This window comes from Colletotrichum chrysophilum (genome assembly GCF_026319265.1).
Source record: "Colletotrichum chrysophilum strain AFK26 chromosome Unknown scaffold_22, whole genome shotgun sequence".
Lineage (NCBI taxonomy): Eukaryota > Fungi > Ascomycota > Sordariomycetes > Glomerellales > Glomerellaceae > Colletotrichum > Colletotrichum chrysophilum.
Window position 1 is genome coordinate 352,307 of NW_026517309.1, and position 15,544 is coordinate 367,850.

The following is a 15,544-nucleotide window of genomic DNA, read 5'->3' on the forward strand; positions in this document are numbered from 1 at the left end:
ATGAAGGCCGCCACTGTTGTTTCCTGCCTTGCGGCCCTTGCTAATGGCGCCGCTATCAACCTTGCTCGCCGAGACGCAAGCCCTCTTGATGTCAAGATTGAGCAGGTCGGCAACAGCGAACTGAAGGCCACCATCACCAACACCGGTAGCAGCCCTCTGCGAGTTCTCAAGACCGGTTCTATCCTTGACGACACTCCCGTCGAGAGGGCTCAATTCACGACCGCCTCTACTGAAGGCGGTAAGTACTAGATTTTGTTATGACGCTTCTCATATAAGTTGGTTGTTAGGATGGGCCTCTCTAATGAATCCAATAGTCAACAGAGTTGCTTTCAACGGCATCCGCGTCTATGTCCGTGACACGAACCTCCCCGACTCTGCCTTCAAGACAATTGGTGCTGGTGAGAAGGTCGAGGTCCAGTGGGATCCCGCCAAGGTACACGACCTTAGCACCGGCGGCGAGTTCAACGTTTCGAGTGTCGGATCTCTCCGTTACGCCAAGGAGGGAAGCAACGACATTGCCGGCCAGATTGTCTACGATTCGGGCGTCCTCACCGCTAAGGTCGATGGAGTAAAGGCTGCTGAGGTTCACGCCGCGTTCCACCAGAGCCTGGCTGCTAAGCGCGCCAACGTCCAGAACGACTGCACCGGAAGCAAGAAGACGGCCATTATCAAGGGCCTTGCCGAGGGCCAGAAGCTTGCCGCCGCTGCGCAGACGGCGGCCAAGGCAGGTACCCGCGTGGAGCAGTACTTCCGTTCGAAGTCGTCGGGCACCAAGGCTGCTGATGTCCTTGGCAAGGTCGCCGACTATCTTGGCAGCTCGACTGCGGACGCCAAGATGTACTGCTCCGATGTTGGCAACTTCTGCGCCAACGCTGCTGCTTACGCTCAGGCAAGTCATCTTGAACTTTTCTTCCTTAATGACGCAAGTACTAACAAGCTTTCTCAGCCCGGCCTCGACGGCTACATTGTCCTTTGCGAGAACTCTTTCGAGGTCCCTGTTTCTGGCGCCGGATGCCGCGGTATGGACCTGGCTTACCTCATGATCCACGAGGCTACTCACTTGTCTGAAATCGGCGCCACTGACGATGTTTGCTACGGATACGAGGGCTGCGTCGACACCATCAGCGCGTCTCAGTCGCTCAACAATGCGGACACTTTCGCCATGTACGCTAGCGGTATCAAGAACAGCTGCTAAATGGGCGAGGGAGTACCTGCCGTCAACATGTTTTGACAAATTTCTTTGTATATCTAGCGAGTACTTGACGTATCTCTTACATAAATTGATTTGGCCTTGACGGCCGTAGGACTTAAACACACAAGATCTACGTCTTGAACGTTCGTGGATTAACAATTGCAGCTCATAATAACTCGCCAATAACTTGAATGTTTCTGGTGGAATCTAAATGACTGTGGTTCTTCATGGATCTCAGAGAGTAATCCTCACCCTATGACAAGTGCCCAAACCTCTTTCCGTTTTCACAATTAAACCGGGGACCAAAAGAAAGTAAACGAAACACTGCGCAATTACTCCATCCTTGCATTCGATACGCATAATCCCTACTTATATCATTAGAGGTGATCTTTGGGCATTTCCTTGGCTAGGGTTAAGCATTGTTTCGAAAAGCTGATTACACTGTTGACTAGGTGATGTGGACGTCGGTCAATGAGAGTTCAGAGACAACTGCTGGGGCGACGTCACGGTAGGCGAATTTTCAGTCCGGGTTCGTTTAAGCCTCGCTGCAGTCGGATACTTCTCCTGCTCGTCATCAACCGGAGAAGGTCAAAGTCACAAGAGCCGTCCATTTGACCCCAAGCAACCAAGACCTCACATATTTCCCCGTCAGAGTCATACGGCAGTCAAAAAGGTGCACCTCCAGGCGGCAAACATGGTGAAAAGAACTTGCGTTGAACCGGTTGTGTATGAGTGCTGATGGGACTATGACCCTTAGCTACAAGGTCAAAGTAAAACAAAGTTCAAACGGCATATTCTCAGATGGAAAAGCCAACTTAAACCATGTGACGAGCAAATTCCAACGCAAAAGAAATCATGCTCTAGTGCCAATTTGTGCCGGTTACTCAACCCCTCTGTGGCAGACTTCCCATCTGTCTCCTCGCAAAATCTAGGGTATCTGCGACCAACTTGTTGGCCGCATCTTCTCGGGCCTTGTCGTACACCTTGTCCTTCTCGAGGTGATCCGCATACTTCTTTTTGAAGTCCTCGTATTCATTGCGGATTTTCTCTTCCTCTTCGTGTCGCTTGTCGTCAGCCTTGCGATGCTCATCATCTGCTTTGATGCGCTTGACCTCGTCATCATGGCGCTTCTTTTCCTGCTTCCTGTCATCTTCCTCGTGTTTCTTGTCAATCTCATCGTGGTCTTTTCGCTGCTTCTCAAGGAGTATGATTTTCTCAGAAGCCTTCAGGAGCGCGTCGGACTTCGAAGTGAGTTCAGACTGGGTAGTCTTGAGCTTAGCCGTGGCGTCATGCAGTTGCTTCTGGAGTGCCTGCTGTTGCTTCTCCGAATCTCCGTTCTTCGACTTTACCACACAGATCTCTGCCGTCAGTCTCTTGTTGTCTTTCTCTAGAATCGAGTTTTTATTCCCGAGCACACGCAAATCCTCTTCGAGACGGGCTTTCTGCTTCTTCTCCTCTTGAAGCTGGGCATCTGTCGCATTGAGCTGAACATTAGCGGCAACAAGGTCCTCCTGAAGGCGATTGATATGAGCCTTGAGCTTGTCCAGCTCTTCGTGGAGCTCCTTGATGATCTCGTGATCTTTTATGTCGTGTGCCGAAATTTTCTCCATCAGTTGACTCAGCTCCTTCTCTTTAGCCTCTGCTTGCTTCTTTGCGTCCACTAGGCTCTTGTCCAGAGCAGCGACTTTGCCTTTACCCTCAGCAATCTCGGCGTTCAAGGCCCTGACATTAGCTTCGTGGTCTCCAATCTGCTTTCTGGCAGCATCAAGCTGGTATTCACTGTCGTGCAGCTTGGAGTCTAGCGCTTTGAATTGCTAAGTGGTGGTTAGAGACCATATTTTGCAAGACACCTAGACATTATTGAGAGCTTACCTGCTCAGCATACTTGGCTTGGTATCCAGCCTGGTCAATGAATGCAGCTGCATGAGTCAAAGTATCGACCAATGTTCGAGGGAAGGGCATCGGTGCAACAATGCGAGGAAGCGAGGGCTGAGGCTGAGGAAGCCTGAATTCGGTTTCCGCCTTGTTCGGGGTTGACTCAGGCGGATTAAAGTCGCTGAGTCAAATGTGTCAGTTTTGCAGGTTTATGAGAGGCGTTGAAACTCACTGAGAGTGGCGATCGATCAAACCAGCGAGGGTGAACTCGCCAAGGTCTTTGGCGGAACTATCCTGAGGTGATTTCATGCGGACGGAAAGCTTGCCGGTTTGCCGGTTGAAGGTGCAGTCCAAGTCGTAGTAGGAAGTGTAAGTAAATCTGACAACGTCATCGTTCTCAGCCTCAATCTTCTGGTATTCGCAACGGAGAGACGGATCGTTGGCTTTGCCAGCATAGTTCTTCGTCCATTGCCAAAGAGATATGATGGGCCTGCCTTGGCCGAAGCCCTCAGGAGCGATGAAGGCAGCCATCTCGTTTTTGGCGAAGGTGGACCAGTTGATCTTTCCGGTCCAGACTCGGACAGTGTCATTGGCCTTGTCGCCGTGAGAGTGAGTACCCCAAACACGCTTGAGACTCGACGAGGTCTCATGGCTTGCGCAATCTGACATGGTAATCTTGATGTTCTCGTAGGCTTGCTGGCTGGTGATCTTCCAAGAGAACTTCGGGTGCTTCAGAGTGAAGACATCGTCTCCCTTGTCGGTCTTGGAAACCTTGTCGATAGAGATTGTCTGAAACCAGTTGGCCTTCGGCACTCCGTATTCATCCCGCGTCCACTGGAAGAAGACATAGGCAGGGTCACCGGTGCGAACAGCTCCATTTGGCAGTATAACGATGAAAGTCTCGTCCTCAGCCACCGCCGCACCCTTCCAGTTGAGCTTGCCCAGATAGACGTACATCTTGGTGGGATTTGAGGTCGAAGCAGAGGGGTTCTTTGGGCCCTGGCTGGTTTTCGGTTCGGAAGGAGGCAAAGAAGGGTACGGAAGATGATTTCTGAGTATCTTGATGGGGATGAATGGTATGGAGATGATCTTGGACGCCAAGCCGATGAGCATTTTATTTGTGGAAGTTAATCGCAGTGTGGGTGTTTTCTCATGATACTTCGTTCAATCAGTTTGCCGGTTCCCGATCTTATACTGCAGGGTTAGGGCGCTCATTGACAGGAACTCCTTAGCAGTGTGAGCTTTGGTTCAGCTTTCCACATTTTCGCTTGCCAGGAGGAGCTGGTTATATGAGATGAGATTTTGTTTCTCATTTGTTGCCTCTACAAGTGCGTGTCCTGTCTAGTTTGATTCGGCCCAAGCACATTGCGTAGGTAGCTGAAGTTGCCGGAGCTGAAGTGCGAAGTTTCCGAATCCGGCAAGATACGAGTTAGTTTTGTGGAAACGTCAATGCCACTCAGAAGCCACATTCTTCCCCGCGAGATATTTCAACACAGTGAAAACCGAAAACATGTCAAGCTTTTCGATCCGCGGGACAGCATCAGTCGATCCTTCCTGTCTCGGTAGACCTTAGCTGCAGAAAGACTCAGACAGTGGACGTTGATTCACACTCATCTCACGGTTCCCTACCAATCAGAATCTGAAGTTCGGAATGGGTTCAAGAATGGAGCTATTATGGCGGCTCTAGCCGACGGGCGCCGTTCTCGCATCGCTTAGCCCAAGATTGCTTGCAGGAAGAACCCAGAGCAATGGTTGTCTCACTTCCGCGTTGAGAAGACCGGCCGAAACGCCACAGAATTGCGGGACTAGCATTTCTCTAGCCCCCGACATGGCAATGTAGATCCCCGTGGAATCTTCCATGATAGATCTGCCGCGTCTTGGCCAAGAAACTGGATGGGCACTGATCGCCAAAAGTCAGCAGAAGATGACTGAGGGTTCGTCCATTGCGTGTTTCCCTTCAACGACTTTTGAGCATCTTCTTCTCTTCATACATGTTCTCAACGACAGAGGTGCCAACCTGCCAAAGTCTTTCGGATGAAGCTCCTTCCACCGGAACAAGTGTCGCAGAGCACATGCCAGGCGCTCAATCGCAACACGCGGGACGGAGAAAGAACACCGATTAGGAATCGAGCATTGCGGGTACCAACGTTCGGGACGTCCCTAGAAGCCTCCACGCTCACTGGCGATCGGAGGGCTTCTGTGCCAAGCTGCTAGATGTCTCACACGCGATGAAGCCGTACGTTCCTAACGTTTGCAGTGGCGAAAGCGGAATGACGTGAGTGGGGAGCCACCAATTGTTTTCGGCAACTACAGTAACCATCTTCAATGGGTCGAATTCTAGGATATCAGACCCTAAAGCTGATGGGAAAAATGAGGAGGTGTTTCTCGTCAGCTTCAGCCACAGCGTTGGGCGTACCTGTTCGCCACCAGCCACACAGCCGTTCACACGCAGAAAAAAGAGCTATCAAGATCGCATGGAGAAATTTTGAGCAGACACAAGCAGTACACAGATTGTTACTACGGAACTCACACATGTAAATGGATTTCCTGCCGGGACAGTTAATTGGCACTGATCTAATCGACTCGGCTACACGACGGCTGTTCCCTTTGTAGCCAAGGCGACCCTGATGGCCGTTTAAAGTCAGCGAAGGGATATCCAATGCCTTGGTTCCCTCTTTCTAACTGATGACCCTCCTGGACTCAAACGTTAGCCTGGGCTTCGTGTCGTTCCGTCGAATATCTGCAGGCCTGGAGTTCTCATCAGCGGAAGAGGCAGACTTCGTTCGTGTTCATCAAAGCCAGAAAATAAAGTTCATGAGAGCAATGAGGAGGGCCTTCACAGATAGTCCATAGTCACAGCGACAGAGAGCAGTCCAATCAGTAATTACTGACAAAGGTTGCCGATGTGCTACTAGCGTCTTGGAAGAATGAACAACCTTTTGGTCCTCGGCTGCGCTGATATTCCAAGGTTCGGCTTGAATATGAGTCATTGAAAAAGAACGCCGTACGGTGAAAACATTATAAATGACGCTTCCCATAGCGCATGCACCGGATTTCTTCTCGCAATCACCCACCGCAGAAATGACGGCTATCAGCATGGAGCAACCGCACGCCGAGACTCATCAGTCAGCGCCCGCCGACGGTCTCGAGATGACGGTATTTGATCGTGAGCACCGGAACAGATTGCAGAGCCGCATCTGCGCTCTTCCCGAGGAACTTGTCCTAGAAATCATGTCTTGCATGCGACTTACCGAGATCTATCTCACCCGCCAAGTGTCCCATCTCTTCTTCCGGCTCTCTGGGGCAATCCCTTTTCGAGAACTCCGCTTTCCCAAAGAATCTGATTCCGCAAGCAATTTTTACAACAGGTACCGTTACAATGACAACAGACACGTAGTCAGTCACTCTCAGCCAGTCTTTAACGCGTACGTCTGGAAAATCCACCCCCCTATCGGCGAAAACCCGCTTGAGATTCCGTACGACAAGTTTTCGAAATGGTGTAACTGTAGCGAGAAAGTTGCGTTCACTCTGCGGCGTCAATCTCTCTGCCAGCCATGCTCGCAGCAAATCCCGGACGAAAATCAGCTGGCTGAGCTGATAGCTGACTATAGAAAAGATGTCTGGTGCTCTGTTTGTAAGTCGAACCATGAGGCGATGTGGTTTTCGCATGAGTCGCCACATGAACAGCCCGAGGGCTCAAGGCGGTGTATTCTTTGGGAAGGACGTATCCGACTATGTTCCCATCTCTCTTTCAGATAGACGGATATCAACCACTGGAAATCCCGAAGACGCAATTTCCCCATGGCGGGAGCATATTCGAATGCCACCAGTGCCTCGTTGGAGTCAGTGGTGCACAAAACCCGGCGGTGAGGGCTTTCGCCGAGGTTACAAAGACGAAACGTGGCAAGGAGGAAAATCGTTACAAGATCGAAATGAGTTGGAGACTACCCGCTTCTCCTATCGAGAGCTGCTCTTCCAGGCGACGCACATACGACAACATGCTTTGCCGGCATGTCACCTGGACAGAGATCCTGAGGCATATCGTACCAGGTCAACTTCCGGGATTATTGGAGTGCTCTATCTGCAGCTTCCAGTATTCATGGACCAAAGCAGAATCGGGAGAAGAGACGCTTATCCGGGGATGGCGAATTCTTTGGAGACCTCAAAGAATTCAGGCATCTCAGGAAATAGAAACCTACGATGATCTCGAACCTCCTTCTAAATCGCTCTTACTAGATCCAGAGTCATACAAAACACACAACTTCTCAAAGCATGTCCTCTGGTGCGACACCAAAGGGTGTTACAACTCTCAGGGTGACTTCAGGAACATCCTTGATAAGAGCAAATCCTATAAAAATTTCATTTACCGCCCTTTAGAACCCAAGTACGTTTGGTCGTCCCTCCCTTTAGCTGTAGAACATTTGCTAACTTCCATTTCTCGTTGTAGCCGATGCGATTCTTCTAACACATATTCGTGTGACGAACTACGAAGAACTTTGCGAAGATGTAGAAAGTCTAACTTGGACTGGTCAGCAAAAGACAAACTTTGCAGCTGCGCTATTGGGCCTCCTCATTTTGAATGTCCACAGCCAGACGAATGAAAAGTGAGGTTATTGACGAGGCGGTGGCTTGTGTTACCTTTCCATATGCTGCCCTTCGGGCGCAGTTGTAATTAGACGAAAGCACACAAATTTGACCGACAAGAGTTGAAGTTCAAAGTTGGCATTTCCTAGGAGACCGTGAGCTTCTTCAAGCTTTTTCTCTGCTCATATCATTCTAAGAAAACATTTACGTTACAATCACTGGGAGATTTGAGAGGTTGCATGTTATATGTTCTGTCGAAGACCAAACATCGAGTGCCCAGGTGGGCTAAGCTATTCAGGGGGGACATTTTGACAACAAGACCTGGTGGCGATATTCTGACGGCTTTATGAGAGCAGAATATGAGGTTTTATGAGTGCCTACGCTTATAGCCGGAAGGTTTTGGTCAAAGATAGGCCTTAAACGTCACATCTTCAGGAATCTGAACTTGTCAGGTCTATACGACAGGGTCTACGCAGGTATCAGGAGTCCGAACTTGCTAAACATTTGGATCTTCTTTTCAACTGAAGAGAAGTTTTGAACCTAATTGACCTGAAATTACATCCACTCCCAGAAGTGAAGTTTGATCTGTGTGCCTAAACAGTCAAGCTGTTGTTACGAGGGCAGAATCAGAAACCTCGATTACGGTAACGATAGAAAGGAAATAACTGGTCTTGCCAACACGACGGCTCTCAGTCACGGCGACCCTGATGAGCATATCACGTCAGCGAAGGAACACCCGAGACCTCGAATCCCTCCTTCCAAGCGCAAACCTTAGGCCCGAATCCGCCCCAGCCATCGAGAAGAAAATGACGTATCAATATTTTAGCCAGTAGTTTGCCCTATCTGGCCCTCTAAAGCTATCGGCATGTAGGCGTATTGTGTGATTCTAGTAGGCTGTAAAGGGCAAGAAGTGTCTAAAAAAGCGGTACTGAGACAGCTGCATCATCTGGCAGCTGGCTTCTGGGACCTGGCAAACGAGATGCTAGGAACCAGTTGCCAGTACTTCGAGCCCCCGGTGTCGCTGCGTGCCCACCACGCAGCCCTACTAACGACCTGGTTGGGACAGCCAGAAGTCCTGGCAACTGGCCTCCAGAAACTAAAAACGAGGTGCGAGTCTGAGGCTTAGCCTTTGCTTCTTATCGCCTCGCCAAGTGACTGCAGGTTTGATTTCTTTTTTATCAGAGCTGAAGGCACACGTCGTTCGAGTGAACAACAGCGACGAAACCAAGTCTAGAAGAGCAAGGAGGAAGGTTTTGGAAATTTTGTAGGCTGAGAAAAGCTTCTCGACGCTGTCCATAGCGTCTGCGGAAAATAGACAACCTCTTCGTCCTCGGACGCCATCGGAGTCACCGGTTTGAGTCATTGAGAACAACGGCTCAACTAATAACGCATGAACCAGGCGCTCTCCAATCAATTTACGCTGAACATTCATTCTCGCCATATCCGTCGCACAAATGACTACTACCGGCACGAAGGAGTCGAGCCTCATGACGGCGGTGCTCGATCGGGAGCACCAAAATAGGGTACAGAGCCGCCTCTGTGCTCTTCCCGAGGAAGTCATCGCCGATATCATGTATCAAATGCGAGAAGCCGACCTATATTACATCCGACACGTATCCCATATGTTCTTCAGACTCTTTGGAGAGAAGCGCTTCTCGAAGTTCAGAAGCGACAGGCCACCGTACCGCTTCCACTTTTCAGGACACGAGGGTTGTACCTGCCAGCAGGAAGTGCAATTTAAGCTGCTACGTTTGGTGCTCATGTCTGCGGCCAGAGCACCGCACTTCCTCTTCAAAGCGAGCCATGAGAATCTCTGCCAACCATGTCTGCAGCGTATCCCAGACAGAACGGAACTAGAGCTCCACCTGGCTCGCTTCGAGGAGAAACTGAGGTGCTCTGGCTGCGGAGAGGATCACCAAAGGCTGTGGTTCTCCAGGGAGCAGCTCTTCAAGCTTCACAGGCGGAAGCGGAGGCGCTGTATCCTCTGGGAAGGACGCGTGCGGCTGTGCTCTCATGTTTCTTTCAGATGGGGTCATGTCAGCCACTGGGTCGAGGCCAGACACAATCCCAAGCCCGACGGCTTTGTCTTTCTTGAGTGCAAACAATGCTTCGATGGGGTTCACGGAGCAAAGCCCCCAAAGGTTGAGTTTCTTGTGGAGCAGTCCACGAATGGGAGACTCAAGCGCGAGGTTGAACTAAGCTGGATGGTTCCTCTTTCAGCTGTCGACGGCGAATCTCCTGGACAACATAGCTACGACCAGCTCCTTTGTCCTCATGTTACCTGGACGAAGGTTCGAACTCAAGCTCTCAAACAGTATCGTAAAGACTTCACGTGCGGGAGCTGCCACTCCGAGTATTCAATTTCAACAAAGGAAGGAGAGAAAGAAACGTTCGTTCAAAGGCGTCGTTTACTATGGAGTAACGCCCAGATTGAGAACAACTACAGTCGAGTCCTCAAGGTGCGCTTGATGGACCCGGATTCGTGCGAAATCGACACGAGCTTATCGAGAAATGTGTTGTGGTGCGACAGCGAAGGATGCTTCAACGCCAACGCCAACCCCAACCCCAACTTCCGCTTCGACCTCTGGGTCAAAAACCAAAACCCATATGCCCACCTGAGAATTTTTGAGTCCTATTCCTGCCAAGGCCTATCAACGACACATTATCCCTGGTCATCCGACATGTTCAAGGAGTTCAAGCTTTGCTCCTGCAAGGGCGTCAATTACGTTGTTGACGACCTTCACGAGCAGTTGTGCAAGCTGCGGCGCGAGCGGCTGCGACGGCAACAAGAACTATATGATAAATACCCCTGGCTTTTTGTTGACTACCTTGAGCGGTCAAACGATACTTAGCTATCAATATATGTAAATGAGGTGTCTTTCGGTTCTACACAAGATTACAACGCTTCGAATTCACCCCGTGCGCACTCTGCCACACCCGTTCCTCGCTCGTCACGTCTCCAATCGTCACATTCCAGAACCAAGTCTCCAGCGACGGAGTGTTCGCAGCACCGGCCCACTCCAAGATCACAGCCTGGATGCCGTACTCTCCAGGCGCGAGGTTCAGGGACTCCGGGATCGAGATGTTTGGGATCGTGTCATTGTACCCGCCGGAAAGCTCTTCTACATCGGCGAAAGTCAGCACTGCCGATCTGATGATCTATATCCAATGCTCGGCAAAGACAAGGACAGCTGCAGGAGAGTTACGTACGACGCAGATTGGTCCGGTGGAATTCGCGACTAATGCTTCCCGCGTAGACGGAAGACGTATCGCCGATGCCCCAGATCATGAGGTCCTGCCTGGGCTGCATGATGGCCGTCGTGACCGGCGCGTCCCACACGTCGCCGGGCTTGATTGTCTGCGGGAGGCCGATTGTCTGGAGATATCCCTGGACCACGCCACTCAAGAGGGCCGCGGCGGTGGTGACGAATGTTGAGGTGCGCATTTTGAGGAGGTGTTTCCGTCGACTGGCTGTTGCGAGATCTGGGAGCTTTTTACTAAAGCTTTGTACGCTTCGTAACTAGGTAATTTTGATACCAAGAGATTGGAAAATACTCCTCGAATCCAAGATTGGGCTCAATGTTCTTATAACTACCGCAGTCTGCCACTTCCAGGCCTTCGTAAGAAAGGATCTTCCGTTCCACTGAGAACACCAATAGGCAAGGCAGCAGGCTGACATGCAGATAAACTATTCAACACGGTGTTACATTTACAATTTAAATCCCCTCGTCTCTCGTTTAGTCAGATCCTTTGATGCGACTTTAGGGATTCAAATCGCGTCATGACGTGCATGTACTTGAGGGTAAGCGGGATCTGCTCCAAACCATCTCACCTTTTCTCAGCGCAACGTCACCACGAACATTCGAACGACAAGTTTACCGTGCAGCCTGGACACGGGCTGAACCGCTGAGCCGCATGACTGCATCGGTGGTTGCATTAATGTCTCTTCGGCAGTGGGCATGTTACACCCTGTGCTGACCTAGAGCCCAGCCCTCGCCGTATTTGAGACTCTGGAAGAGCTACTGCCACTCTGCGAGGAGTCCACGAATATTCTAGCGTGGATTCGTCGACTCTGAAGGGTGTGATATCTTGGTCCGCGTCTTCCTCGGAAGCGAGACCTCGAGGGACACACCACCAAGCTATCTATAAAACTCGGACCGTCGACCCGCCACGGACTCTCGCTGAAGCATACACAAAATCAGTTTAAGGTTGCAAAGATACTTATCTCTCATGATGAAAGTTCAGTCCACGCATGCTGGCCCACTTGCTCGTGGGAACAGCCGCCCCTACATCATGCACAGACGGACCAGGGAACGCAATAGCAGAAAGAGAAACCATTTTTGTTGACCATATACGACCGGTGGACAAGTGAAGGAGGAATAGTTTCCTCCAGATGCAGAGCCAAAAGACAAAGATGCCTCAAAACGAACTTGCTGATTCTTGCCCCCCTTCCGTCCAGACTCCATATTAACCCATCGTTCCATGTGTCATGCCCCCAACTCCGTCGAGATAAGAAAAGTCATGGACCCAGGTTTTTCCAAATCAGATTAGGGGTATGATGCTTCTATGGCGCAGAGACCTCGAATTAACGCCCCTTCCGGTACCCCTTGTTGCTGTGCAAGTTCATTGTTGTCGTGATATAAAGAAAAGCAGAAAGGAAGCGTATGATGTCTTTCACACCTTGCTTGCTTTTTCGTTCGTGCGCAGATGTGTGGCTTTCTATGGCAATGCGGCGACGCTACCAGCCAGCAAGGCATAGTTGGCCAGCTTCAGTGAGAGGACTCTCGAGCGCGGGTAATCAGGGCTGATGATCATGCGGCCGTCCTTGTTAAACCCGACTTCGCCAAAGGATTCGCTCAACTGCTCAAACTTCGCATTTGGTCGCACTCGGTTCAACTCTGCTAGAATATTGTCGCTCCATACGCCTGAGCACCAGCCGTCGCGGAGGACAAAGTACGGGTTCAGTGGTGGAACGGGAGAATCTAAGAACTCGTCAGTACAAAGCCATTGCATGGTGTTGGAGGTAATACATACCCAAGTCCACAAACCGAATCCGCAGGTAGTCGAGTGCCTTCAGAGTTGACATGGAGTGGATGCCTGCAAGGACAAGCATCTCAAACGCGTGGATAAAGTTCATATCTTGAATTCCACTTCCCGAGTCGTGGAACTGTGGCACCGGCCGGCAGCAGTTTTTGACTGTCAGGTCAATCGTCTTGAGCCGGGTTGTTCTCGGGTCGGATCTGATGGCTGCCATGTTGAAAAAGGCCTTGCACACACGACCAGTGTATGCCAGGTGCTCAAGCGCCGGCGTCGCATCCGCCAGCCGAGTACAGAAGTGTACTTGGTTGGAGACCTTCATGTAGAACGGAGGGCACGTCAATTCCCGTCTGTAGTCGCTCTCCAGGCACAAGTTGAGGTACGTCAAATTTGTCGGCAGCTTGGGAAGAATGCTGGCCATGCTTAAGTAGCTCTTGGACTTGGGCTTGCTGTAGGAGCCGTGCCACTCGTTCAGATTAGGGAGGGAACTCAAAATGGCTGCGAAATCGGAGTCGCTGCGCATGAGATTCCACTGGCCCTTGGTCACCAAGGTGCGCACCGATTCGAGGGTGGGAAGATGCCAGCCAGCCGGCCGCCTATGCCAGCTATGCTGCACCTTCGGCGCCTTCTTTCTCTCACCACCCTCAATCGTCATTACGCAAACGTCAGGCAGAGCCTGGGAGACGAAAGAGAAGGCTTCCTCGAGGCTGCAGTTGTTGGCGGGGAGGGTGTAGGTCGCATTCGTCAATCCGTCCATGGTGACCGTTGGGAGGGCGAGGGTAGTGCTTAGCGCCAGCGGTCCGTACTTGGGCTGGAACACCGGGAACCAAATCTCAATGTGTTTCACGTAGCGACGAAGGTGGTCGTGCTCGCTGAAGTAAATCATGGCCATCTCGAGGGATTCCACTGTCGCCTTGATCTTGATATGGCGATACAAGCGCTCTTGAATCAGGATTCTCCATACGGGGCTCACGAGGGCCAGTTCTGACAACTCCCTGCGCCGAGAGTGTCGCAGCGCGGTTCCCCAGCTCTTGGTCACGCTCGGCATGCCCACCGAACTCTTTGACGTTGTGGATACGCGGTATCCGAATAAATGATCAAGGATGCACTCGTGAATCTCGGCGGGAAGATCGTTCAGATTCAGTGAGGGCGAGGCCTCCGGGGTCTCGAGGGAGTAGGGATGGGTGGTGATACCCGGGCCTCCGTAGGCCTCGGTGTCCTCAGCCATCGGACAGCAGCAATCCGAATTTCGTTGATCGGGGTGGAGGAAGGGAGTGCTGCTGGGGCGGGTCGGGGGCACGAAGTCATTGCTCTTGGCCTGTTCGAGGGGAGGACTGGAGGGTCCGGGAGATACGGGGTTGGAAGCGGTGTTGAGGATTGTTGTGATGATTGAGGCAGTCATGATCGAGGTTAACTCTTCTGTAGCGTTGGCGTTACCATTGTAGTCGTCTCGCGACGGTCGCCTATCGATACCGGAGGGGTCTCGGTCTCGAGAGACGTTATTCGTGACGTCGGGGTGGTCGTCGTCGTTTGTGTGCATGGACTGCTCGACGCAAACGGACATGGTCGCCTGGATGGTTGAAGTGAGATCGAAAAGCTAAGTTTTTCGTGGTGAAGTCGGCGATTCCAGGGTCATGGCAGGTTGGAAATCGGAAGGCGTCGAATGTCGTCGGGGTTGGCGGGAATTGGTTGTCAGGCGGGAGGTAAAACTGGAAGGTGAAGGGAGATTGGCCTGGGCTGCTTTGACGATGGTGGGGGAAATGAAGTCCCAATAATTCAGAGACCCTTGATACCAAGACCGGGGGGGTCAACAATGATGAGCAGCTGTTTTGGTAGGCAGGCCGCCGTATTCGTCAGGGCAGGGCCAGGTCCAGGTGTAGGTAGCGGCCCAGCGATCCAGTCAGTTCGCTGAGAGTCTGGGACTGGGAGGGAGTGGTCCAGTCCAGTCTAGTCGTGGCGGTAGCGCTGCGCTGGGGTCGCTTCGCTTGACCAAGCCACTTTACGCGGTCGGTCGCGTGCGCAGCGGCAGAAAATGGTCCAATGGGGCCGTGAAAGGGAGGAGTTGGCGAGAGGACGCAGTTAAGAATGGGTGGTGTCGATCGATGGATGGCCGAGCGAATGGCGGCAGTCGGGGGAAAAAAAAAACCACAGTGACAGACTGCAGACTGCTGTTGACAGTTGCGGACCGAGATATTCCCAGAAGGTGAACGGTTCAGTTAAGGCGCAGTCGCAGATGCAGCCGCAGGGGGTCTTTGAGTGAAGAGACGATTGAATAGAGCAGACCCAAGCAGAGAGACCAAAAGACACCGAGACTCAATGCTGGCGTGTCGTGTATGGATGAAACGGGCGCCGGACACTTGACAAAGTGTTTGGGCGGGCGGGAGCGCAAAAAGGCTGACTTGGTTGCTTTAGGTGAAGCAAGCAGGTCGCAGGGTCGCAAGCACGCAGGGCAACGCAGCGAGGCACAGGGCGGCGGTGCGGCGGGCGCGGGTGCGGGAGCGGCGTGTTGCGGTGCGGCAGGAAGATTGGGTGAGGAGTGGAGGGTCGACGGTCGCTGGCTGCACTGCACCGGTAGGCAATGCGACGCGAGGACGAGGCAGGCAGGCGGTCAGTCGACGGGGGGTGGCGTGGTCGAGTTGGGATTCCCGTAGTCGCAGTTGCAGTCGCAGAGAGTGGGTGGTGAAGGTGGTACCAAGGGATAAGGTAAGATAACACCGGCCAGGGTTGCGTCCAGAACGGGAGGACGGAGATTTGATGATGACGGTATGGTCTGGTTTTGATTTCGGTGACGAGATGAAAGCCGGGAAGAGGCAAGAGTCAACCGAGAAGAGGGGGGTAACCAACAGTCGGAAGAGC

General features: G+C 51.9%; 4 protein-coding genes across 4 annotated transcripts; 1 reads left to right on the forward strand and 3 right to left on the reverse strand.

The window, feature by feature from the left end:
• COL26b_003870 (uncharacterized protein) lies at positions 1-1,195 on the forward strand (the record flags this gene model as incomplete). The annotated part of the gene is made up of 2 exons (XM_053176755.1): positions 1-238; positions 315-1,195. The coding sequence occupies 2 exons, from the start codon at positions 1-3 to the stop codon at positions 1,193-1,195; spliced, it is 1,119 nt and encodes a 372-aa protein (XP_053039365.1).
• An 881-nt stretch (positions 1,196-2,076) lies between these two features.
• COL26b_003871 (uncharacterized protein) lies at positions 2,077-4,180 on the reverse strand (the record flags this gene model as incomplete). Its single annotated transcript, XM_053176756.1, has 3 exons — positions 2,077-3,006; positions 3,065-3,248; positions 3,300-4,180. The coding sequence occupies 3 exons, from the start codon at positions 4,178-4,180 to the stop codon at positions 2,077-2,079; spliced, it is 1,995 nt and encodes a 664-aa protein (XP_053039366.1).
• Positions 4,181-10,537: 6,357 nt separating this feature from the next.
• COL26b_003872 (uncharacterized protein) lies at positions 10,538-11,096 on the reverse strand (the record flags this gene model as incomplete). The annotated part of the gene is made up of 2 exons (XM_053176757.1): positions 10,538-10,773; positions 10,862-11,096. 2 exons carry the CDS (start codon positions 11,094-11,096, stop codon positions 10,538-10,540), a joined length of 471 nt encoding a protein of 156 aa, XP_053039367.1.
• A 1,274-nt stretch (positions 11,097-12,370) lies between these two features.
• On the reverse strand, positions 12,371-14,252 carry COL26b_003873 (uncharacterized protein; the record flags this gene model as incomplete). The annotated part of the gene is made up of 2 exons (XM_053176758.1): positions 12,371-12,633; positions 12,686-14,252. 2 exons carry the CDS (start codon positions 14,250-14,252, stop codon positions 12,371-12,373), a joined length of 1,830 nt encoding a protein of 609 aa, XP_053039368.1.
• Between the last annotated feature and the right edge of the window lie 1,292 nt (positions 14,253-15,544).